This window comes from Cervus elaphus, chromosome 19 (genome assembly GCF_910594005.1).
Source record: "Cervus elaphus chromosome 19, mCerEla1.1, whole genome shotgun sequence".
NCBI lineage: Eukaryota > Metazoa > Chordata > Mammalia > Artiodactyla > Cervidae > Cervus > Cervus elaphus.
In genome coordinates, this window is record NC_057833.1 from 3,196,321 (window position 1) to 3,220,879 (window position 24,559).

The 24,559-nt window shown below is 41.2% G+C and overlaps 2 protein-coding genes across 6 annotated transcripts in view; one reads left to right on the forward strand and one right to left on the reverse strand.

Annotated features, from left to right (window-relative positions):
- Positions 1 to 5,890, forward strand: part of HPS3 (HPS3 biogenesis of lysosomal organelles complex 2 subunit 1) — a 39,993-nt gene extending 34,103 nt beyond the window's left edge. Inside the window, exons 15-17 of one of the 4 annotated variants that reach the window (XM_043874190.1) lie at positions 472 to 678; positions 1,306 to 1,396; positions 5,206 to 5,890. In XM_043874190.1, coding sequence (XP_043730125.1) covers positions 472 to 678; positions 1,306 to 1,396; positions 5,206 to 5,333 — 426 coding nt within the window. In that variant the 3' untranslated portion in view covers positions 5,334 to 5,890. Of the gene's footprint in view, positions 1 to 471; positions 679 to 1,301; positions 1,397 to 5,205 lie in introns of those variants that run through there. The other 3 variants (XR_006335267.1, XR_006335266.1, XM_043874191.1) reach the window with 3 other exon arrangements.
- Positions 1 to 24,559, reverse strand: part of LOC122675427 (ceruloplasmin) — a 56,834-nt gene that overhangs the window by 5,325 nt on the left and 26,950 nt on the right. Inside the window, exons 11-19 of one of the 2 annotated variants that reach the window (XM_043874189.1) lie at positions 23,790 to 24,002; positions 22,338 to 22,545; positions 20,629 to 20,768; positions 19,315 to 19,443; positions 16,139 to 16,245; positions 14,411 to 14,627; positions 13,640 to 13,779; positions 12,408 to 12,570; positions 7,496 to 7,544 (exon numbers count right to left, since the gene is read on the reverse strand). In XM_043874189.1, coding sequence (XP_043730124.1) covers positions 7,528 to 7,544; positions 12,408 to 12,570; positions 13,640 to 13,779; positions 14,411 to 14,627; positions 16,139 to 16,245; positions 19,315 to 19,443; positions 20,629 to 20,768; positions 22,338 to 22,545; positions 23,790 to 24,002 — 1,334 coding nt within the window. In that variant the 3' untranslated portion in view covers positions 7,496 to 7,527. Of the gene's footprint in view, positions 1 to 7,495; positions 7,545 to 12,407; positions 12,571 to 13,639; positions 13,780 to 14,410; positions 14,628 to 16,138; positions 16,246 to 19,314; positions 19,444 to 20,628; positions 20,769 to 22,337; positions 22,546 to 23,789; positions 24,003 to 24,559 lie in introns of those variants that run through there. The other variant, XM_043874187.1, reaches the window with a different exon arrangement.

A 24,559-nucleotide genomic window follows, 5' to 3' on the forward strand; every position in this document is an offset into this window, starting at 1 on the left:
ATGTAGATTTTACAAAATTGATCATGCTTTGAATATAATTTTGTATTGATTTTTTTTTTAACTGATTTGATCATGAGCAGCATTTTGTCCTTAACTGCCTTTGAAACAATTTTGATAATAGCTACGAAGTTTTCCATCATTTGAATGTACCGTGATTTATGTACTCATCACTTCCAGATGAATGTTAGATTTCTTCTAGGTTTTCAGTATTACGGATGTTCTTGAGTCGAACATCTTGGGCATAAATGTTGACCCCATGTTGATTATGTCCTTGGGACAGAGTCTTAAAGCTTTCCCATTCGTTTAAGTATGCAGTCCACTCAAAGCAAGCAGGCATGTGCTCTAAAATTGCATTTTTTTTTTCTTCTTTTGACAAGTGAGATTTAGTCTTTGTAAAAACTTGTGTTCTGGTATGTTGTGCTTCAGTGTTTTGGTGCCTCATCCCGTAACATCTCACTTTTCTGTTCATAGTCTCTCATATGTGGTCCTTCGTTTGACATAGCTTCCGTCATCCCCTTCTTGGAGCCGCTCTCGGAGGAGACCGCCGCGGGCCTCAGTGTCCACGTGCTGTGCCACACGCGTCTGCGGGCCTACGAGCAGTGCATAGACAGCCTGCTGCAGCGCTGCCCGGAGGCGGTCGTCCCCTACGCCAGCCACGAGCTGAAGGAGGAGAACCGGGTACGCCTCTCGGGCTGCGCTTGCCAGGCTTTGCCTGTCAGAGTCACATGGTGTCTGCAAAACGGGGACAGATGATGCCAGTCCAACCTCACAGGACTGTGCGGCTCAAAAGAGCACGCATGTTTAATATGTTATATGTTTTGAGTGCCATCAGAGGCTGTTAACGTGTATTGTATGTTATCTTCACTAAAAATCTCTTGTTCGGAGAAGTCCGCTATTACCTGAAGATTTTGGAAACATAATGAGTGATGAGAAAATCCTTTGTGGGTTATCTGGTCTTTAGAGATTAGAAGAGTTTTTGACTTTAAGACATTTTCTTTTGTTCCTTCCTTCTTTCTTGCTACCTAAGAGATGAAAACAAGACATGTCTATGTTTCTTCTTGAAAATAGTGGTGTACATGTATATGTACAGTGTATATATGTATGTACAGTGTACATATTGTTAAGATTTTCACGGTAAAAATCTGACTTATAGTTTAAGCAGAAGACTGTTCAAACAAAGTCTTTGCCTTAACCAAGTTGATGTATTTTTGCCCTGTCCTTCCTTGCACAATCTTTTTCTTCTTGTTGGAAATCTGAGTGTAAAACGCATCAAACTTAAAAAGTACTCATTTTTTCCCAAGATAGACTTTGTGGTGGAAAAAACTGCTGCCTGAACTTTGTCAGAGAATAAAATGTGGTGGAGAGAAATATCAACTTTACTTATCATCACTAAAAGGTAAAATAATCTTTTTTGCTTGATTATAAATTTGAGAGTCTTCATTTCCATAATTTGCTGAAACCTTGCTTTCTTGTGTATTTCATGTGATTCTCAAGTATGGTGAAGAGGGTCTGAGCTTGAGGGTCTGAGAATCACCTGGAGAGCTTACCTTTAACATTCATACACTCCCTCTCACCACATTTGATATTCATTTATCTCCTTTAGCTCTAGAGCTGATTCCCCTAAGTTAATTTTTTCAAACACTTAACAGATTATCATAGAGAAACTCACAGCCTCAGTATTTTAAAAATTGGAATAGCCATTAAGACAAGGACTTGTATTTTTGTATTTTGTATTTTGTATTAATGGTCTGGGTGCTTAATTTACTTCATGTAGGAAATTAAGATTATTTATTATTATTAGTCATAATTATAAGCAAGTACTGAGGAATAATAAGTTTCTCAAAGATTTAGAAGCTTAGTATCTCTAAATTACACAGTATTTTATAGCAAAGGTAGTTACTGTTTGAATTTTTATAATTTACAGTCATTTATAAATATTGATAGCTATATGGTTTTGTTTCTCTTCTCTTGTGTGTTAATATCACTTGTTAATGGTTGGCTTGATGACAAAGGTATGGTTCTATTGATACCAATGTGCCTAAAATATTAGAAGTTGACAGTGTGGGAATTGTATTTTCCAGCTGAGGTCACTGACTTTCAAAGTGTTAGGCAAAGCTAGTGGCCACTGGATGGTGTATTTTTCTGGAGACCCGCATTTAAGTAAAGGTGTGTGTCTGTGACTGGGAAGACAAGGAGGAATGCTCATACCACCTGTCCTACCCGTCTCTCTGGGTGATACTCTCATTTTCAGAAGGCAGCAGTGTCTGGTGTTTGATCGCCCAGTCCCGTCTGCATCAAATTTGTCCCATAATTTTCAGCTGATTACTCTTGTCGGTGGATCTCTTTCTGGAGCAGATACCTCACATCCTCACACCCCAGTAGTGTCATTATCTTAGGCAAGACTCTTCTTCTTCCTTTTCTGATCCACATTCACAGACTCTCTACCTGTAACTTACCCATAATCATTCCTCCACGTGTCCACTTTTCTGTATCTTAAATATATGTGTGTGTTCACACACATGTGCATATAGTGTGTGTGTGTGGCTCACAGAACTAAGTGCTGTGTGCGATTTACTTTTATCAGATTATAATACCTTCAGAGCTGGCATCGTGTTTTAACATCTTTTATGTTACACTTTACTTGCCAGCGACGTGCTTCTCCATAGGAGGAGTCTATAACTAGTTACTGATTTGAAGGGAAGACACCAAGTCCATTTTTATGGGGGGGTGGGGGTGGGGTTGTCTTTATGTTGGCACCAGTGGTATATCCAGAAGAGACCAGGCTTGGAGTTAGAATTGGAGGTGAGTTCCAAGCCTCCTACCTACTGAGTAAGCCTGAAGCAAGCCAGTTTTTCAAGTGCCTGGGACTCTTGAGGAGTTCAGTACTGACTGTGGAATAAAATGCTAGGCAAAAATTGCAAGATGGTAAGGCTGAGATGGAGATCAGGGATTTATATATTAATAATACGCCATTGTTAATATAATAATATTTAATATAAATATAATAATATAGATATATAAACTTTAATATAATAACCCACCACCAGTGTACTTAGGAGCTTGGATTTCTTACTTTCTAATGCAGCATTTCTCAGCCTTGTCAGTACTGACATCTGGGACCAGATAATTTGTGTGTAGGTGTCTTCCGTGCATTTTAGGATGTTACCAGCATCCCTGGCCTCTACCCACTAAATACCCGTAACACTTGCCCAGGTAAAATAGACATGTCTCCAGCCGTTACCAGATGTCCCTGGGGGTGGGGGTGGGGCAACACTGTAGTTGTTGAGAACCGTTGCACCAAAACTGGGGTGAGTGGTTGGCTTAATTTGTTTCAAGGAAACACTTATTACTATTTTTGAGTCAGTGAACTGCGCTTCTTAGTAAAAGTTCTAGCACTGTAGTAAACTATGACGTTTAAAAAGCCATTTTAAAGTCTACTAGCCAGAGATAACCATTTTCAACATTCAGCACATATTTGCTAGACACACTGGAGGATTCAAAGTACTCTCCGGATTTATGATATTGACCTTGTTCTTGTAACCTGTGTAAGCCCCTCACTAATTGGCAGAAGAGGAGAATGGGACAGTGGCAAGATTTTTGTTGGCTCTATAATTACAGCGGTTCCCAAATCAGTTTTTTTGTATCTAGGTTATTCCTGCAGGTTCCACATTTAGACCAAATAAACGAGTTTAATAGGAACGTGTTGATAATTTTCATGAGTTTTGCAAGTTGGTTAGTAGTTATTGTTTATTAACAGATTCCATTTTATGTCCGTATGTCAGATTGCATCATTGTCTTTTAAATAATCCTCCAAGGACTCTGGAAGCTGGTAGGTGGTACCACTACATGATAGATGAGGAATCTGAGACTCAGGAGTTTGACTTTCTCAAAGTCACCCAGAGCGTCAGTCGAAGAGTGATCCCTACCCAAGTCTGTCTTGATTCCAGAGCCAGGGATATGTTCCTGTCATACCGTTCACTAACTTTTAGCAACAAGAGTATGTCATTCCCGTGTGTAAGGGGTGATTTAGATTGTGTATATTAGACAGCTGGCTTTGGATGGACACACACATACCTGAGCAGGAATTTTTTTATTTCAGTTACTCTGCAAATAGGATAAGTGGCAGGCGTGTAAGAAGCAAGCAGAGAATGGCACTGCAGAAGGTTTAGACATTGTTCTTAAATGTCATTCCCTTTCCTTCCCAGCAGAGGGCCGCGTGTGTCAAGAAGCAATAAGTCCTAAAATTAGTTACCTTTATAAAAATGTTTACTAATTTCCTTAATATTTAATATTCACTAGAACACATTTTGCACTTTGAGAAAAAAAGTAAATGGTCTTGAAAACAGATTTATGCTTATTAACATGAAAATCACAATAGAGAGGAACAGATTTAGGAAAATGGCATCTAACACGTGGCTCAGATGGTAAAGTGCCTACCGGCAATGCGGGAGACCTGGGTTCGATCCCTGGGTGGGGACAATCCCCTGGAGAAGGAAATGGGAGTACAGCCCACTCCAGTACTCTTGCCTGGAAAATCCCACGGAGGGAGGAGCCGGGTAGGCTACAGTCCCGGGGATCACAAACAGCTGGACACGACTGAGCGGCTTGACTTTCACTCTCTTTGATCTAACAGGTAATGCCGTGTGTGTGTGTGTGTGTGTGTGTGTGTGTGTGTGTGTGTGTGTGTGTGTGTGTGTGTGTGTGTGTGTGTGTGTGGTGTGTGGTGTGTGTGTGTGTGTACGTGCACGCTCATTGGTGTCTTACTCTTTGCGACCCCATGGACTGTAGCCCACCAGGCTCCTCTGTCCATGGGATTTCCCAGGCAAGAGTACTGTGGTGGGTTGCCATTTCCTACTCCAGCGGATCTTCCCCACCCAGGGATCGAACCCGTGTCCCTTGGGTCTCCTGCATTGGCAGATAGGTTCTTTACCACTAGCGCCACGCAGACAGTCTACAAAGGAGCTGCTAGTCTTAACATTAAAAATAGTGTTCAGTTGATTGTATTTTCCTACAAATGATTCTAGAGAGAATCAATTGTTAGAACTGTAAAGCATTTTTAGATTTAAAAGACTAGTTTTTTTCCTCTCTCTTATCATAGTTATAACATTTTGTCACCTGAATTAGCTTCTCATTGGTTGAGCGATAAGAGAACTGGGTGAAAGGCAGAGTCTCAGCTCTAACTCAGATATTCTTTCTTACAAACAGAAACACTGTCAGTTGTTGCCGTGGAACTAGAACTAAGGGATTTCTTAAACGTCCTCCCAGAAGATGGCACTGCGGCATTTTTCTTGCCATATCTTCTTTACTGCAGCCGAAAGAAATCACTGACCTGAAAGTATCATTTGCAATGTACCACGATGGCACACGACACCGAATCTTGAAAAGGTGAATGCCAGATAAACTGTATATATAAAGGGTTTTTATACTGAATATGTACATACACTGCAAATGCTTTCAGGCTGCTCACCTCAGTGTTATTACTGATTTCATAATTTATGACCTGAGTCCATTTAATTGTCCAGAATGTAAAAAAGCTGCAAGACATTGGAATTCCCTCAGAGAAGGCATCTATTTTTAAAGGTCCAGAGGCTGACTTTTACACCAAGAAGCATCAGTTTACTGTTGTTTGGGCCAGGACAGTCGTTTTCATCCCAGGAACACAGAACAGTTTGTGAGTGTGTTCAAAAGAATGTCATTCCAATAGTCCAGAATTCAGCCTTCCTGATTTTTTCCAGATTTTTCTACTGTGTCCCTTTTAAAAACAATAATTTTCCTTGAGAAAGATTTTAATGTTTTCCCACAGTAAAAGATATCAAACTTTATTTTCTTGTTACTTTCAAAGCTCATGCTGAGTCTCTGAATCAAGTGAAATAAAAGTTTACAAAGCTGACTTTCTTCTTGTCTGGCTGCTTACGTAATTTGTTGAATGCATGTCTTTCAGTCAAAGTTTTGTTTCCATTTTTTGTTGATGTGTACTCTTGTTTTAGCTAGAGTGTATGTGAAAAATAAAGAAATATAAAGACCTGTGTCTTCTTTTTTTAGCCTCTGATTAAACAATTTTGAGTCCAAGTTCAGCTCACTGATTGTGTGCTTGACTTTAGTTAAGACGGGGCAAAAATGCTACTCACTTGGTGATTCCACAACCATATTATAAAAATTTTTCTCCTGATGGCAGTGTTTGTTTTTACCAGAATTTAGTTATAGATTATTTCAACTCTTGTCTTTTTCCACTTCCAGATTAACATCCTCTTGACTTCAAGGGTTCACAAAACTCAGATGGGGAACATTTTATTTTTAAATGTTTAAATAAATATTTTATTTTTAAGATATTTTAAATTTTATTTAAAAAAATTTTTAACTAAAAAAAAAATTTTTTAACAGCTGCGAAAGTGTTAGTTGTTCATTTGTGTCCAACTTTTGCGACTCCATGGATTGTAACCTGCCAGGTTCCTCTGGCCATGGAATTCTCCAGTCAAGAATGGAGTGGGTAGCCATTCCCTTCTCCAGGGGATCTTCCTGACCCAGGGATCGAACCCAACTCTTGTACCTTGCAGGCATATTCTTTAGCTTCTGAGCCACCAGGGAAACTCCTTTAACAGCTTTATTTAGATGTAACTGATACATAATAGCTTCCCAGATGGCACCAGTGGTAAAGAACCCGCTTGCCAATGCAAGAGACATAAGAGGCGCTGGTTCGATCCCTGGGTCGAGAAGATCCCCTGGAGATGGAAATGGCCATCCACTCCAGTATTCTTGCCTGGGAAAACCCATAGATGGAGCAGCCTGATGGGCTGCGGTCCACAGGTCGCAAAGAGTTGGACACAACGAAAGCAACTTAGCATGCACGACACGCAATAAATGGCACATTGTAGAAGAGTATCCTATTGATTTTTTATGGCTGTTGTAACAAATCATCACAAGCTTAGTGGCTTAAAACAACACATAATTATCTTACAGTTCTGTAGATTAGAAGTTCAAGGTTGGTCTCCCTGTTTTGAGATTTTATTATTATTTTATTTTGTTTTGTTTGATTTTTTATTTTACTTCCTCTACATCTGTGCCCCTTTGTCCACTGGTGCATTAGGAATGACGTCAACAGTACATCAGAAGGATTGATGAGAAGCCAAATTTTGGAAACAGTTCATTGAATCTTATTTATTTTTATTGAAATCATTGAATCTTTAATAGTGATTCTTTAAGGACTGTCCAGGACAACATCTAGCCATAGATTTTTTTTGTAATACATTTTTTAAAGCCCTACCTAATGGTGATGATATGAATCACTTATATTAATCAGTTACATTACCAGATGTATTCGAATCAGTCATGTCAAAATACAGTCTGTTGACCTTTACATGTGAAACAGTGTGATAGTTTTCTGCAGAAATGTACATGTGTATTTTCAGTCTTTTTTTTTTTTAATGCTTATAGCCATTCCAAAGTAAGCCTTCTATTCAACACTTTCACATATATTGTTACAAATCATTGTTTTTTCTTTTTTTTCCACTTATCACCAATTTATTTCTTTCATCCAGACTTGATCTCTATAGAAAAAGAAATTTTAAGACCATTATTAAAAATAGCGTATATCATTCAATTAAAAAGATTAGCACGTGGTGCTTTAAACGTATTCTGATTTTTAAAGGTTATATTGTTTAATTATTCTTGATTCATTTATGTTTTTCTGCTCTTTATGTGTTTAAAACACACCTCTCATTCTGCTGCTGCTGCTGCTAAGTCACTTCAGTCGTGTCCGACTCTGTGCGACCCCATAGACGGCAGCCCACCAGGCTCCCCCGTCCCTGGGATTCTCCAGGCAAGAACACTGGAGAGGGTTGCCATTTCCTTCTCCAGTGCATGAAAGTGAAAAGTGAAAGTGAAGTCCCTCAGTCGTGTCTGACTCCTAGCGACCCCATGGACTGCAGCCCACCAGGCTCCTCCGTCTCTGGGATTTTCCAGGCAAGAGGACTGGAGTGGGGTGCCATTGCCTTCTCCGCCTCTCATTCTAGTACTGCTTTATTTAAAGAAAAATTAACTTTCCTTCCCATAAGAACCTTACTAATTATAAAGGGGAAAATAGTCACATTATAGTAGAGAAACCTGGCAGACATGTCCTTAATCAAATGCTCAAAATGAACACAACCAGTAAGTGAGCAAATCAACATCTTGTGTCTCTTGACGTGTGTGCTGAGAAAAACACAATGAATAACCTGAATCTGACCATGAGGAAACGTTTAGTCGCTGAGTCTTGCCTGACCCTCTGCGACCCCATGGACTGTAGCCCGCCAAGCTCCTCTGTCCATGGGATTCTCCAGGCAGAAATACTGGAGTGGGTCGCCATTTCCTTCTCTAGGGGATCTTCCCAACCCAGGGATTGGACCTGCATCTCCTGCATTGCGGGTGTATGCTTTACCACTGAGCCACGTGGGGAGTCTGAAAAAACCTTAGACAAACCAAAACTGAAGGACATTCTACAAAGTGATTGCCCTGTATTCTTTAAAAATATCAAAGTGGTAAAAGACAAGACCAAGGAACTGCTCTAGACCAAGGAGACAGGAAGACATGTCAGCCAAACAGCACATGAGCTGGAGTTTCTTTTTCTATGAGGAACATGAGTTGAATCATTGATGAAATGCCAAAAGGGTCCTGATTTTGGTAGGTATACTGTGTTTATAAGAATAGTCTTGTTTTCAGGAAATAGGAGTATATGTATTTATAGTATCTGTGGTCTTTGTGGTTAGGGAGATAGGAGAAAGGATGAGAAGGTAGACGATGCTGGGCAAACTGTTAACATTTGGCGAATCTGGGTTAAAAATATACAGGGATTTTTTTGTACTGCTCTTGCAACTTTTCTGTAAGTCTGACGTGGTGTCCAAAAAAGTTAAAAATTTCTTTTTATTGAGTTAGTATGTGGTTAGATATTTGCCAAGCAGAGCACTGAACTGGATTTGGGCATCTAGAAGTACAGAATATACACTCCCTGCGTATCAGGAACTTAAAGCTAAACAAGCTTTTCCCCCTCAGACAGCTTCAAGAGGTTATCTGACTGTTGTGGCCGTGTCAGTTTAAACAAAGTACTGTTTGTGTTTATTAGAGGAGGTCTTTATTATGTTTCCTCGGGTAGAGGAAATGAGGCATTACATTAAGCATGACAGGATATCCACAGTTCTTTTCCAGTGATATTTTTTCTTTGTGGAGGAAGTTGTCTGTCTCCCTGTGCATATCATTGAAAAATTTCACTATAACTTGATTTTCTCCCTTGTCTGTGTCATGGTAGGCTGAAATTCTCCTAAGATTTAGAATCAAGGTAGACTTGGCCAAAGCTTTATCAGACTTTCATTTAAAAGTAATTCAGACTGATAAACCTGGCTCCCCATGTTTCTGTGAATGATTCAAACTATCTTTTTTGTTCGTAACTGCTTCTTTCAGTCTTTGAAAAGCCACATTTCTCTTTAATCTTTTTTTCCAACCCGTGTCTTGCCTTCACATTTGCTGTTCGTTCCACAGTTTTTAGCAGGACTCTTAAATTAGTTTCCCCTTTCTTAACCAAGCAATCAGTCACCTCCCTTGTCTCCTCCTGGACTTACCCTATAAGAAGAATCTTTTCCTTGTCTCTGTTGTGTAGACTTAGCCTGTAGCAGCTTTCTCTGCGTATCGGGCATTTGCACACTTGAATTTCCAGAATGCCTGCCTCAGTATTCCTTCACTCTGGATTATATCCCTGAGCTGGGCCATCCTTTCATGTGGTTTCCAAGTGTGCTAATTTCCTTTAAACTCTGCTAATTTTCTTTAAACCTTCTAAAAAAAGGTTTTCTTTCTCATCTCTGACTCTTTGCCCTGTTCAGCAGTTACTGGCATTACATCCAGTGGTTGACTGTCTAAGTACCACACTTTGTAATAAAGGATTTTAATGGAAATAATTTTCTCATGTTATGAAGTCTTTGTGTAGGAAAAGGAAAGGAAACCTTCATTTGTACCAGTGAGTAATCTTGCAGCGATTTTTAGTGTTTGAAATATATTTACTTCTATATTGCCTTTCATTTGTGTGTTCCCTTTTATGCCAGTTTGAGGGGGAAGTGCAAGGAGTTGTTTTCTCTACATCAGCTCCCCTCATTGGATTTGCCGTTGCCAATTCCAACAGTTCTGGACTCAGAAGACTCAGGAAACACCAAAGCCTGCAACCGTAAAGCAGGAATTTTCCTTTTTTCTAACCTCAACTTTTAAAACTGAAATGTATTTAATTTACAATGTTGTGTTAATTTTAGGTGAGCAGCAAAATGATTCAGATATATATACATATACATATATTTTTTTCAGATTCTTTTCCATTATAGGTTTTTATATTAAGTACAGTATAGGACCTCTGCTATGTAATAGGTCCTTGTTTACATATTTTGTATATAGTATTGTGTATACGTTAATCCCAAACTCCTAATTTATCTTCTGCCCCTTCACTTCCCCTTTGGTATCCATAAATTTGTGTTCTATGTCTGTGGGTCTGTTTCTGTTTTTTAAGTTCATTTGTATCATTTTTTTATATTCCACACTTAAGTGATATCATGGTATTTGTCTTTCTCTGACTTAATATGATTATCTCTCGGTCCATCCATGTTGCTTTGAATGAGATTATTTCCTTTTTATGGCTGAGTAATATTCCCGTGTGTGTGTTTATATATGTATATACCCCACATCTTCTTTATCCATTCCTCTGCCAGTGGACGTTTAGGTTGCTTCCATGTCTTGGCTTTTGTAAACAGGGCTACAGTGAACACTGGGATGCATGATACTTTCTGGATCTTGGTCTTCTATGGATGTATGCTCAGGAGTGGAGTTGCAGGGTCATCTGGTAGCTCTGTTTTTAGTTTTTCAAGGAACCCCCATCCTGTTCTCCACAGCACCTGCACCAATTTACATTCCCAATGTAGGTTAGCTCCTTTTTATCCACACTCTCTCCGGCATTTATTATTTGTGGATTTTTTGATGATGGCCATTCTGACTGGTATGAGGTGATGTCTCATTATAGTTTTGTTTTGCATTTCTCTAATAATTAGTGATATTGAGCACCTTTTCGTGTGCCTGTTGGCTGTCTGTATATCTTTTTTGGAGAAATGTCTATTTAGATCTTCTGCCCATTTTTTGGATTGGGTTGTTTGGTTTTTTGATATTAAGCTATATGAACTGTTTATATATTTTGTACATTAATCCCTTGTTGGTAGCAGGAATTAACTCTTTATGTAACACATTTCTTTGGTATTTAGTGTTTATCCATCAAAGGGCTATTTGTTTTTCTGTGATTTTATTGTATGCGTGTGCTTACATAGGAGGGAGTGTTCTTGCTGGGATGGGCAGAGCAGGTAATTTATATATATATTTTTTTTTCCTGGATCATTGCTATGGTCTAATAAATATTTGTGTATCCCCCGCCTCACCCCTTCATATGTTGAAAGCCTAACGCCAAGGTGATAGTATTAGGTTAAGTCTTTGGGAAGTGATTAGGTCATGAGGCTAGAGCCCTGGTGAATGGGATTAGTGCCCTTATGAAAGATGCCCTTCGAGAGCTAGCTTGTCCCTTCTGCCATTTGAAGATATAGTGAATCTTTAACCCAGAAAAGGACCTTCATACAACTGTGTTGACACCCTGATCTCAGGTTAACAGACTCCAGAACGGTGAAAATAAATTTTTGTAACATGAACTTGGGCAAACTTGGGCAAACTCTGGGAGGTGCTGAGGGACAGGGAGGTTCGGCGTGCTGCAGTCCATGGGATTGCAGAGCCGGACACCCTGGCGACTGAACAACAGTATATAAGCTACCCAGTCTGGTATTTTGTTACAACAAAATGGACTGAGTTTTGTTCACCGGTTTTTGTTACAACAAAACTTAGCCTGAATGGACGAAGACAGTCATTGTCAAACAATAATCAGTAATGCCTCCCCTCCCCACAGAAGCACAGAAAGACTCTGTTCTGCCTGATCGACTATTTGAAATTATATTTGTTATATGGGGCTGGTGGGGACTTTTTTTCCTGAACCAGGGACTACCTAGAAAAAAAGTGAACATTTTCTATTTAAAAAGACATTAAATTTTAAATGTGTCTTTCGTTAAATCACAGCTACTCTCTTACACATTTCAGTGTTAGGACCATGGATTACACTGCATCAAATTGGTGTCAGTTTGTATTAATCAAGAGACTATTGTTGCAGTGTCAGGACCAGCTATCAGAAGATAAGCAGCGTCCCACACCATTTAACAGTAAAAAAAAAAAAAGAATCCTGCTCGGAGGTAGGGAAAGAAATCAGGGCAGCAGATTCACAAGTGCTTCATTTGGGAGCAAGTATATAGACAAAATTGTGCATCTTAATTATATTCATGATGCATGCCTTCTAGAATCACTAAGTGGATACTCACCTTCCTTTGGTAGAACAGTGTAAGTTGTCTCCATTCCGGCGTGAATGTGGTCGGTCACATGGCAATGCAGTAGCCAGATTCCAGGTGTCTTTGGAGTCATTTCTAAGGTTTGGTATGTCCCAGGGAAGAGGTCAAATACATCAGAAGTATAAACGCCCCTGTGCTTAATTAGAAAAATGACCAATATTGTATATAATGTTTACTATATAAGAGAGTTCATGCAAATAGTCTTCCATTGGCCATCTCAGGGATATTTGAAAAATGGCTAAATCCATTAAAAAAAGAAAGAGACCCTGCATATTTCTGTGTCTAATACAAAGCATATGTGATCTTTGCTAAACCCTTGGCACGATGGACCAATAAATGGATGTGAAGGAAAGATGTGATAAAAGTGAATTCAGCAGTCAGGAACACCTGACCTGTCTTTTTATCAGAGCACTGGAGTTACACAAGGGAATTTAGCCATGACCTCATTTCAGTCTTAATATCCCTCTTGCTAAACCTATCCTAGATGAGCTGACTGTCTGTGAAGCTTTAAGACTGGTGGGTCGTGAGGGGAGTAGGAAAGGAGGCCGGTGGAGAAGCCAAGACTGGGGGCAGTTCAGGTCGAGCCTTGACAGAGTACTTGGGATTTCTACAGGGATGGAGTTGAAAGTCTGCTAAGGGTAAAGCAAAAAGCGGTAATAAAATGGCTCTGTAATGTGCTTTGTGGTAGCTTCTGAATTTTCTACATGAACTCAAAGGTAAGACAAAAGCATTTCCAAAAGGATCGTATATTCCTGCTGAAACCAGCACTGGGTGAGAAGTCAGAGTAGGATGGAGACCTGGAAGCCAATCGATTCTTTGACACCAAACTGCTGATCTTGTTCATTTCAGGCTATTTACAATCCAGAACTTAGAACAGACAAAGGTTATAATAAGGTCTTGTTGTTTCTAATCCATCGTTACGTAAACATTCCTACCTGCTCTGCTAATGATTCTATTCAAATACCTTGCCCGTAAGTATGTGAGCAGAACTCTAGAAAAGCTGGTAAAAACCAAATCCAAGGGAGAGCCCGAGTGTAACAGAGGTTGGGCACGCCAGCTGAAATGGCTGTGTGCCACACTCTTTGAACATGATTTCGCTGTCCCTTGAAACCTCACGCTTTTCTTAAGTCTGAGGGAGTACTTCCTTCGCTTGCACTAAAGCCTCTTCAGACACGGCAGGAGCAGCGGCTGTGGTTGGCCCGTACCTGGTACCGGAAGCTGTGGCCGTGGAAATGTACTGAGTGCAGATCCACTTCATTGCCCATTCCCATCAGGTACCAGTTGACTTCATCTCCCACATGCATTGTGAGGCCTTGCAGGTTCCCAAACATTCTTCCATTAATAGCTGAGGAAAACATACACGTTTTTATTGCCTTCCAGGATATTTTAAACCAACAGCTATTGCACAGAAAAGAGGTTTTTGAGGTTAACGTGCTGTGAAGTTGCTTCCGTTGTGCCTGACGCTTTGCAAGCCTGTGGCTCCTCTGTCCCTGGGGTTCTCCAGGCAGGAACACTGGAGTGGGTTGCTGTGCCCTCCTCCAGGGGATCTGCCTGACCCAGGGATCAAACCCATGTCTCGGACGTCTTCTACATTGGCGGGCGGGTTGTTTACCGCTAGTGCGGCTTGGGAAGCCCCGTGAGGTTAATATATGGGATCTTTTTGAGGTAATAGAACTTATTTCACTACAGATAAGGGAAATGGGTACTTTAAGATCAATAACACCACACTGCTTTTCTAGTCACTTAGCACCAAAAGTCTTCTTAATTTTGAGTTTAAGAAGGAATGAGACTTTGGAATTGGGAGAGAAGCTGATTGATGATTTTGAATATAGTCCCCTTTTTGCTTTGAGTAGAATTCTACCTCACATGCAAGCGTGGCAGAAGTGGTTTATTGTAAAGTAAATGAATAGTTTCCCAAGTAATTTTATTTGAAAGAAGAAAAGCGAAAAAGTAGGTTTTAGAATAATGTACCATACCATGCATTTTATTGCTTTCCATGAATTCCTCATTGGCTTTGTCTACTTTCTCAGGGTGATCAGAGTATGTTTTGATGTTGTCATCTAGGTACCAAGATTCATTCTCATCAAAAACAAGAAAGAGAAGGGAAAATTCCAGTTTCTTTATGGGATTGAATACTTTCAAGTAGTGCTTCCGGCAAACAATCAGTGGGCCAATTAAACCACTAAAGAGATCCTGAAACCAAGCAAAAACTTAGTCGTCTTTGTGATACAGGTTGGGATTTCAGAGAGCTGGGACCTTATCCCTCATGACCTCAGAATTTTAAGTAGCACTTAAAGTAAGTACTACTTAAAGTAGTACATCTCCTACTTAAGTCAGAGACTGATATAACTAGTAGACTTTGCCCAATGTGGTTCAGTCAAGTCAGTAACTTTCCACTTGGAGTAAATTGGAACAAGAGTGAGTCATAGGTAGGTTGTGTGGGTGATGGCGCAAGTAACAGAAACGTATTGCAAAGGCCAAATATTGGCTCAGGTAATGAGCAGCAGTTGAACACAACCCCAAATGAACAGGGCTGGTTTGCCTATTCCACAACCTAGGCACTATGCCAGTCATTAAAAACCAGACAGGAAACAAATCCCCTGCCGTCAGGAGCTCAATCTAGTAGGGAAAATAGATGAACAGAAATGACCCACTTTCTGCAATGGAGGCACATAAAATGATCATGAGCATGGGGAAGATTGTAGTGGACTTAAATCTATAAGAAGTTTGGTGTGACTGGGCTTCAGAAATGGCAGATTTTCTCTTAAATGGCCTTTGAGCTGTACTATGTTTGGCATTTTAGATTTTGTCCTGTGGGTCCTAAGTAGCCATCAAAAAATTGAACATGGAGTGGCAGTCTATTTACTCTTTAAACCAGTGATCCTAGTGGTAGAGTGAAGGAGGGCCTGGATCGGGAAGAGACTGGAGGCTAGGAGGCCACTGCGGTAGTTGAGGAAAATTAACAGCACCTGATCTGTGCAGGTAGAAGGAATGGACAGAGCTCTCTGTTGTGAGCGAATTGCCCGGGTGAGCCAAGAGTAAGAATCAGACATTCTATATCCAGGGTTCTAGCTGGAACAAATGACTAGGCTTGTTTGTTGTGCTGTTTATCACGACTGGGAATACAGGAAGAAAGAGCTGGAGGAAGACCTCAGGTTCTGTTGAAGAGCTGCCAAGCTTCTGAACACACTGGGACAGATGTTCAGTAGGCAGGTACATAGACAGGTCTGGAACTCAGCAGAGAGCTTTGGACTAGAGGTTTAATTCTACAAAAGAGTCTTGGTACGTGTTCTGATTTTTAGTTGTTGAGGGCTTTTGGCTTTGAAATATTTAATCAAACAGCAGCTTTAGCTGTGCTGTGATTGACTGTTGACATCAGCGCTTTTATTACCGTGTAATAATAGGCCTCTGAAATCATATACCTCAGTTCTTTGAGTTTAATGTATTTTCATAGCAAAAGGGAAATAAGATACTATATTAATATTTAATCCTGTGGTATCCTTAATCAGCAGTTATAAGGTTGATACATTTATAACCGTAACCTTAAACCATAAAGAAGAAAAGCTGAAATGAGTTGCAGAGCAGCTTACTTTCCTGTGATTTTTAACGTAGAACTGGACCACAGGAAAACCCTAACCTCATCTTCCTTCAATTGTGTGTCTATTTTGGGAGTCTGCACAAAACAGAAATGATTTAAAGTTTACCTTAACCCGATCCACAGTTGAATAGTAAACCCATGGAATGCAAGGAGAATCATTTATTCCAGCTCCAGATCTTTCTGGGATTTTCCATATGTAAGTGCGAGTTTCACCTAAATTAATCAAGTGTTAATGTATCAGGTTACATTTTATATGTGCTTAATATATGTATTTCAAATTGTTATCAAAGCCTTGAAAACCAGTGACCCAGAAACTGGAAATGTCACAAAGTAATTCATTTTTAAAAAGTGGCAGTATTCAAAGTTGTTTACAAGAATTTAGTTTTACTAGAAGGAAACATAATAACCTTCATTATTTCGAAGATGATGAAAGTCAGGAGCACACAAGATATTTGCTCTAAGATATAAAGCTAATAGATAGCAAAAAGTACAACTTAGATCACAGGCATCCAAATGCCAAGACCTGTGACTCTCTGTTACTATTTGTGGCTTCTCAGAAAATAGGCAGAAGTTTCAATGTCTCCAGTGATGAGAAGAATATTAAAAAGGAACTTGTTACACCTCTGACCTAAAGGATAATGAAACTAACAATTAAAAATAAGTCTCTATAAATAAATTCTGCTGAATTTGAAAAATAGAGAATTTAGTGTTAAAACCACCTGTAAGACACGCTTTCACGTCTTCTTTGTCAGTTGTGAATTAACTAGCCATGACACAGAAGCCACATCACAAAGCTAGGAGATGAGAATTTCAATATCAAAGTTTGCAAAAACTTTGCAACAGAACTTTCCTTCATTTGTAGTCTGTTTTTAAAATTTACTTATTTTCTTAGTGAAGGATAATTGCTTTACAGAATTTTGCTGCTTTCTGGCAAACCTCAACATGAATCAGCCACAGGTACACATATATCCCCTTCCCTTTGAACTTCGCTCCCATCTCCCTCCCTACCCCACCCCTCTAGGTTGATACAGAGACCCTGTTTGAGTGTCCTGAGACACACGGCAAATTCCCGTTGGCTCTCTATTTTACACATGGGGATGTGAGTTTCCATGTTCCTCTGTTTTTCTAATACACTTTTTTCTTTTCAGCTCTCAGATAAAAGCGCTAACTCTTCCCCACCGCCTTCTGTGTGTGTGTGTTTCTGGACTGCCCTGTGTAATTCCCACAGCTTCGCCCCCACCTGCCTTTTCTCTTTTATCACCATCCTCCTCAGTGATTTCACGGTTTCTGGCAAGGAGTCGTCAGACCTCTTGACCTCAGGGGTCCCTGACCTGTCTGCCGCCTTCTGTCTGACCAGACACTGTTCTGTCCCAGCTGTGGTCACACGCAGGACGTGACCACACCCTGGGCCTTCACACTTTGAAGACAGCCAGCTGCCCCCCTTCCTGTCTCACCAACATCTTTACCTTCTTCCATCTGCCCTGGGCTCCTCTCCAGCCTGACCTTTGCGGCCAGTCACCGCAGGGCTTCCTACACGGCTGCTCACAGGACCCTGCTCACAGACTTGCAGCCGCAGCCACTGACTGTCCACTCTGTGCAGATCTCACCACTATATGTTCCTGCTGTCAGAGGTTAATTGCCTGGAATCTGACAAGCCTTCACTAGGGAATCAAGAAGGACATGAGGGGTAATGGCAGAGGATATGCCAGACTTTTTTTCTTTTTCACTCAAGTCCTCCATCTTACCCACTCCTGTGTCCACACCCTTTTGTAAGCAGAACATTTCACTGAGAATATAAAGCATAGATTCATCATCTGAACCTGTTGTCTTTTCATTAAACTCCTATTCTCATAAGCCAAAAAATAGCATTTTCTTCTCTTCTTCCCTGCCCCAGCCTGCTCTGCCATAAATGATCAATGCTCAAACCTTGGGCTTTCCTGGACTCCACCTCTCCTAACATTCCCTAATGACCACTCTTTCAGCAGGTCCTTTTAGCACCACCTTTAAACTATTGGGTTGGCCAGGCATTCTGTAAGATATTACAGAAAAACCTGAATGAAATTTTTGGCCAACCCAATAGACCCAGAATACAACTAACCACTTCAACTGCTTCTACCTGGGTCCAAATCTTACTAATTTTTTACCCAGATTATTGGGATGGTCCCCTAACCAACCCTCGATTTCTACCCTTGTCTGCTACAGTCACTTATTCACATACCTGCCAGACCAGTCCTTTAAAAACTATTCATCAGATCATCCCTCTTCAGCCCAAACCCTCACATGGGATTTCAGAATGAAATGCAACGTCGTAACCACGGCCTCTGCGGTCCCCCTCCCTCTTCTGCACCTGACTTCCTGCCCTGCATGGATTCTGTCTCCTCACTTTCTGCCCCTGTTTGCTCTGTCCTGGCCTCTGGCCTCCAGGCTGTTCCTCAGACACACCAAGCCTACTTCCGTCTCAGGACCTAGAATGCTCTCCGTCTCCAACTCCCTGTGACTCATCACTTCTCATCGTTTACGTGTCTTCACCAGGGGCACCTCCTCAAAGAAGACCTCCTGACCAACCCCCTTGCCCCCCACCTAAAATAGCACCCTTGTTATTTACTGTCTCTCATCCGTCTTAATCTTCATCATAGCACTTTGTATGACTTGATGTTATATCTGTATTTATTTGCTGTAATATGAGGATCATGTGGGCAGAGCTTTTTATTTCTGTTTCCCTGTATTGACAAGACCAACTCTCTAGAGTATTTTTTCTCACTTGATAAATTTGAGAACTGCTAAGTTACTAAGAAATGGTCCTTTCCTTGAAGCCAACGTTCCAGTGAATAGGAGAAAGTTAGAGTTTTTATTAAAGAAAATGCATATTTATATATTTAATCGATTGCAGTTTTTAGCTCTGAATTAAAGAGACATTTAGTAAGCCAGATACTGGACTCGATTTAAAGTTCCAAATGGCAGCCTCTGCCCTTAGGACCCTGTCATTGGATAGAGGCATGGAAACAGTCAGCCCCGTGGTAGGTGCTGTCCAGGATGTATTCTAGCTGAGCCTGCGGAGATCGTCTCTGCTGATGCAAACTTGAGTATGTGTTCAGTACCATCAGATTCTTTTCCTTACAGTTCTGTGGATTTTTTAACTTTTGGTATACATTCACACAGATGCAACTGCCTTTGTGCCCTCTTAGCCACCTCCTTCACTCCCTCAAAATGCATTATGGACAGCAGTTGTTTGTGGAAAGCTATAGAGTCTATAAAACATATCCCTCCCCCTCCCATGAATACCTGGTGCGGTGGGGGTCACTGTGGAACTCTCTGTCTTCACCCCATGGGCGTGTATTGAATAGGGCCTTGTGGCCATGTTTTTAAAGATAATTTTAACGGTGTCTCCAACATCCGCATGAAGTTGTGGGCCTGGGAAAAGTGAAAAGGAAGACTGGCTTATATACCCATCAGATTGGAAGCTCTAACTCACGTAACTTTTCTTAAGTCATTAAGGATGTTGTTTCTGTTTTTCCCCCCTGGCTTCATACAGTAGTACTCTTGGATTGATACCTGGTCCCCGGCGATTCAGGATAAGAACACTAGTTATGACTGTCTCTAAAAATGGAGACTATGGGTGTATCTCTAATCTGGAGTCCTAGGGGAGGTTTTAGCCTGAAATTTCCTGCAGGATAGTGGCCTAATCATAGCCATCAGGTGTGACCCTACCCTGGCCGAGAGTCGTTTCTCATCATCAGAACGTCTAGACCTTCCTGTGAACTAAGGACAGTACTGCATTTGAAAGGATGGGTGGGGTACCCATCCATTTCCTGCCTCCTAGCCAAATTTAGCTTCTCTCCTGACAAAAAATTTCCGTGACCCAACGGCAATGCCACTGTTCCTTGGGTGTCTTACTGCCGGGACTGAGGATGAGAAAGCCCAGGGAATTCTGTTAGTGAAAAGACAGAGTGGGCTTGGGAGTAGCTTCCACTGCACTTGACAGTTTTCAAGAATATTCCCAAGACCAGTGTTGGAGGAGTTCTTAGACATTCAGCCTTAGAGCGATTCCTGAAAAATTGAAGGCAATTTTCCCCTGGCTGTGTGCATCATAAACACTTTCTTCCCTTTCCTTATTTCCTTATTTCCTTGTTTATATGTATATTTCTTGTTGAGGTTAATCATTTACTTCTTAATTTTAAAAGTAAATAGCTATGGGGTTTTTTTTTTTTTGGACTAGAAAAATGGAGAATTTGGTTAAGAATCTTGGTAGAAAGTGATCTCTACCAATTTCATCAAACCTACAGGCATTGATTTGATAAACACCAAATATATATAATTTTATTAGTAAATGGGGTATAATACCATTGTTTCTGACAGAAATAAGTAATACTTTCTTATGCCATATTTTTAGTAAATATAGGCTTCTCATTGTATTAAGTAGCTTCTGTTTTTTATTTTTATAAATGAATAAAAATTCATTCATACTCATAGAAGATTCATTTTATGAATAACATTAAGTTATGAACTAAGAACGTGAAGCCCACAGACGTGGACTGGCCCACCACACAGAGCACCTATCACCAGCCCACCCCTGGTACCTAGGAGCTGGGACGGTACCTAGAACCCCCAGGTGTTCCTCCTCAGCTTTCCTCTGCACGGGAACTCGAAATGTGCTGTCAGTGAACTGCCGATACACAGCTTTCTTGTACTTGGAGCCGATGTAAAATTCTTCCTTATCTAAAAATGCATTTGAAAGACTAAACACACACACACAACTAAGGTTAGTATTTGTCTTAAGAAAAGTGAAAGTTGAGTTTTAAATTTTGAATAAAAATAGTTTTCATTGTGCTAGTTTTTCATATCACTGTCCCATTTGAACAAGAAAGACTAAGACTATCAATAAAGAAGTGTCTCCAATAAAAAAACAATAGTAAAATTAAAAGCAAAAAAGCCCCACAATAAACAGGTGTGGGAGAAAGCCTAGCTCATCTTTACACCTTGCTAGGAGTGGAGCCCGAGAAGTCCTGGCCCTGACTGTCTCCAGCTGCTCATCGCCTGTTGGAGCCTCCATTTCTTCACCCCTAAAATGAGGCACTCAGTGAGACTGTCTCCAAGGTTTCCTTGTGGCTCTGAAATGTTATGCGTCCAGATTTCATCAGTGAGGTGTTCTCCGGTTACTGCAGTATTTTTAGACTATAGGAGCTGAGTGGCCTTTTATCCAGCCGTTCCCTGTATCTAAAGCTTTCACTGACTCCTAACGACTCTGTACATTTTGACAGTTATACCTTAATCACTAAAATAGCCACCTACTCCCTTACATCACAAATCATACTCATGTGACTTCCCTGGTGAGCCAGAGGCTAATACGCCATGTTTCCAATGTAGGGAGCCCAGGTTCAACCCCTGTCCAGGGAGCTAGATCCCATATGCCACACCTGAAAGACCCTGCATGCTGCAGCTGAGACCCAGTGCAGCCAGAGAAAAACAAACAACAAACGTCCCCCAGGAAGTCACATTTCTCATGGCAGTCAAACTAACCAGCTAGCCATCACTTGGCTACAAGTTACCGGTCATATTGTACCCCTCAGCTCTGAATGCATTCCACCCCAATTTATCAAATCATATCCGCCAAGGGTTAGTGGCTGATGAGAGATGGTATAGCGGAGAGTGCTTGGCAAAGTATAGGACAGCTACACGTAGAAGTGCCAGGCGATGTGGCTCTAAACCTATTGTTTCTGAAGCTCCAATAACCACGCTTTATTTACACTTACTCACTGAACTCACTTTTACATTTCCATAGTGTACATGTTATTGCTAGTTTTGAACCGTATTTTCCTGTAAGTTCTTGTAGGGCAGAAACCATACCTGCTTTAGTGCCCTCAAGAATTTAAAATATGATTCCACGCATAATAGTTTCAAAAAGGTAAAGTAACTGATTACTAGACTCATAGTGAAATCTTTGGAAGAAACGTAAGATAAGCAACAAATGGTTAGTAAAGAAAATTATTTCAGCTCTGAATGTAGGCATTAATTTTGGTTTAAGTGTGAAAACAATGACAGGGGTGTGCAAGTATGAGAAGACAGTCTAACAGAAAAGAACGTAAGATGAGTGACTATGAAGAATGAAAGGAGATCAATGTAAGTTTTTCTGAGAGATAGTTGAGGGAAGCAGAGATGAATGAGGAAGGGTCCCTAGAAAGAATTTGGTTGTTGTTTTGTTGTGATTGTTTAATGCAATTGTTCCTTGCTTCTTAACTTAGCATAATTCTTACTTCTCTGAAAGGAAAAGCTAAGACATAATTGGGAGTCAGAGTCTAGAGAATTACTTCTGTTCCTGTAAGTGATGCAGCTCCTTTTCCCATTTCCTGCTTGGGGAGTAATCCCATTCCACCTCCACCGCTGCGATGTAGTAGGTCCTCCTCCCCAGGTGGAGGTATGAGTCTTCAGCCCTCTGCCTGCACCGGCGCACATTGTATTTATGTTTCATGCCGCCTGTGTAGTGGTCAGTTGTCAGGCATTCCACATCAAAAGTCCCTGGAATGGTGAATAAAAAGGCAGGTCACCTCCTGTGAGTGTCTCTGACCACTTTCCCCCATCCGTCATCTGCTCCTTCCACTGCCCTGTTTTTCTATATATGTATGTGTGTGTGTGTGTGTGTGTGTGTGTGGGTGTGTGGGTGAATATACTTGCTTATTGTCTGTCTCCCTGCATCAGCAGACTGCTTTATCTCTTTTGTTAAACATTGCATTTACATTTGTCTAATATAGGAAAAGGTGGACGTGTCTTGCATTTTCGTGGCATTTGATAAACCAAATAAAGCCTGAGGCAAGTTAGCCTATTTTCACGTTTGGGTAAAGTTCTCTTTTGTTTTAGTTATTTACTTTATTCATTCAGAGCCAATTCTGTCCGTATCTCTGAATCTGCATGTCTATAGTTCTAGTATAGGCTTTTCAATTGTAGACGACTAATAAGCCAACACTACATCTAGGATGGCTTCCCAGGCGGTGCAGTGGTGGCCTCTCCTCTCCAATGCAGAAGAGGCAGGTTTGATCTGTGGGCTGGGAAGATTCCCTGCAGAAGGAAATGGCAACTCACTCCTATATTATTGCCTGGGAAATCCCATGGACAGAGAAGCCTTACAGGCTACAGTCCATGGGGTTGCAAAGAGCTGGACACGACTGAGCACCCACACACACATGCAGGATACAGAGGCAGGACACGAAGTTTAGAGGCAGAGCCTTCATGGGAGACGTTTCTTTTCTAGTCTGATTTGCCAGCTATCTTTAAAGGCACATAATTGAAAAGGAGACCATCTTGAGGGTTTGACCAGGTGGAAATGGGCTTCCCAGTTGGTGCTAGTGGTAAAGAACCCGCCTGCCAATGCAGGTTAGATGTAAGATATGCCGGTTTGACCCCTGGGTGGGGAAGATCCCCTGGAGAAGAGAATGGCTATCCACTCCAGCACTCTTGCCTGGAGAATCCCATGGACAGAGGAGCCTGACGGGCTCCAGCCCATGGGGTCACGAAGAGTTGGGTATGACTGAGTGACTTAGCTCCAATGGGAGAAACCTCAGTCCACTTTCGCCACTCCCTTCTCTCCCCACCACAAAAACAGAAAACGTACCTACCTGGCAAGTACTTGGTTGACAGTAACCAGGGAAAGAAATGGTAGTTGGGAGGCTTGGGGAAGGGACAAGCTAGCATCCAGCGCAGCAATGTGAACCAAAACCACACAGGGAGACCCAGCAGAAGTCTGCCTTGACATTAAAGGAACTCACCTGCAGTGTCCGGCTGCATGAAGAGACTCAGACTTGTCTGCGGGAAGAGGTTTGCTGTGTCTCTCCTTTCTCCTCTTGACAGGTAAGTGTTCCCTGAGAAGTATATCCCGTGTATATCGACCTCATTTCCAGCACTGAATAAGTACCACATGACCGAATCTCCTTGGCACATACTGAGACCAGGCTGATTCCCGTACATGAATCCATTCATGGCTATCAAAGTTGGAAAATGATATTTTGAAACTGGTGTAATCGTATGTCCTACATCATGACAACCTCTCAGACTTTCCAGACTTTCCCAACTGGGTTTATTTAATTTTTAAAAGACCCATTTGGGCTTGCCCACTCCTTGACATGTCATCAATGTCTCCAGAACTCCTTGCTGAACTCAACACTTCCAGGCAAGCCTGCGTGGAAGACATAGAGCTGAATGCACGGTTCTTCTTCTTTTTTTTGGTGTTTATTTGGCAGTGTTGGGTCTTAGTTACAGACTGTTCACTGTGTCACGCAGGATCTTTTGACGCAGCGTACAGACTCTCTAGTTGACGTGCATGGGCTCGGCAGTTGTAGTTCGAGGGTTTAGTTGCTCTGCAGCATGTGGGATCCTAGTTTTGCAATCAGGCATAGAACCCATGTCCTCTGCATTGCGAGGAGGATTCTTAACCACTGGACTACCTGGGAAGTCTCATGAATGGCTGGGTTCTTAAAGTTCTGGGCCCTGGGAATCTCACTGTTCTCAGTGAATCATTTCTCAGTTCTCCCAAGGGCCA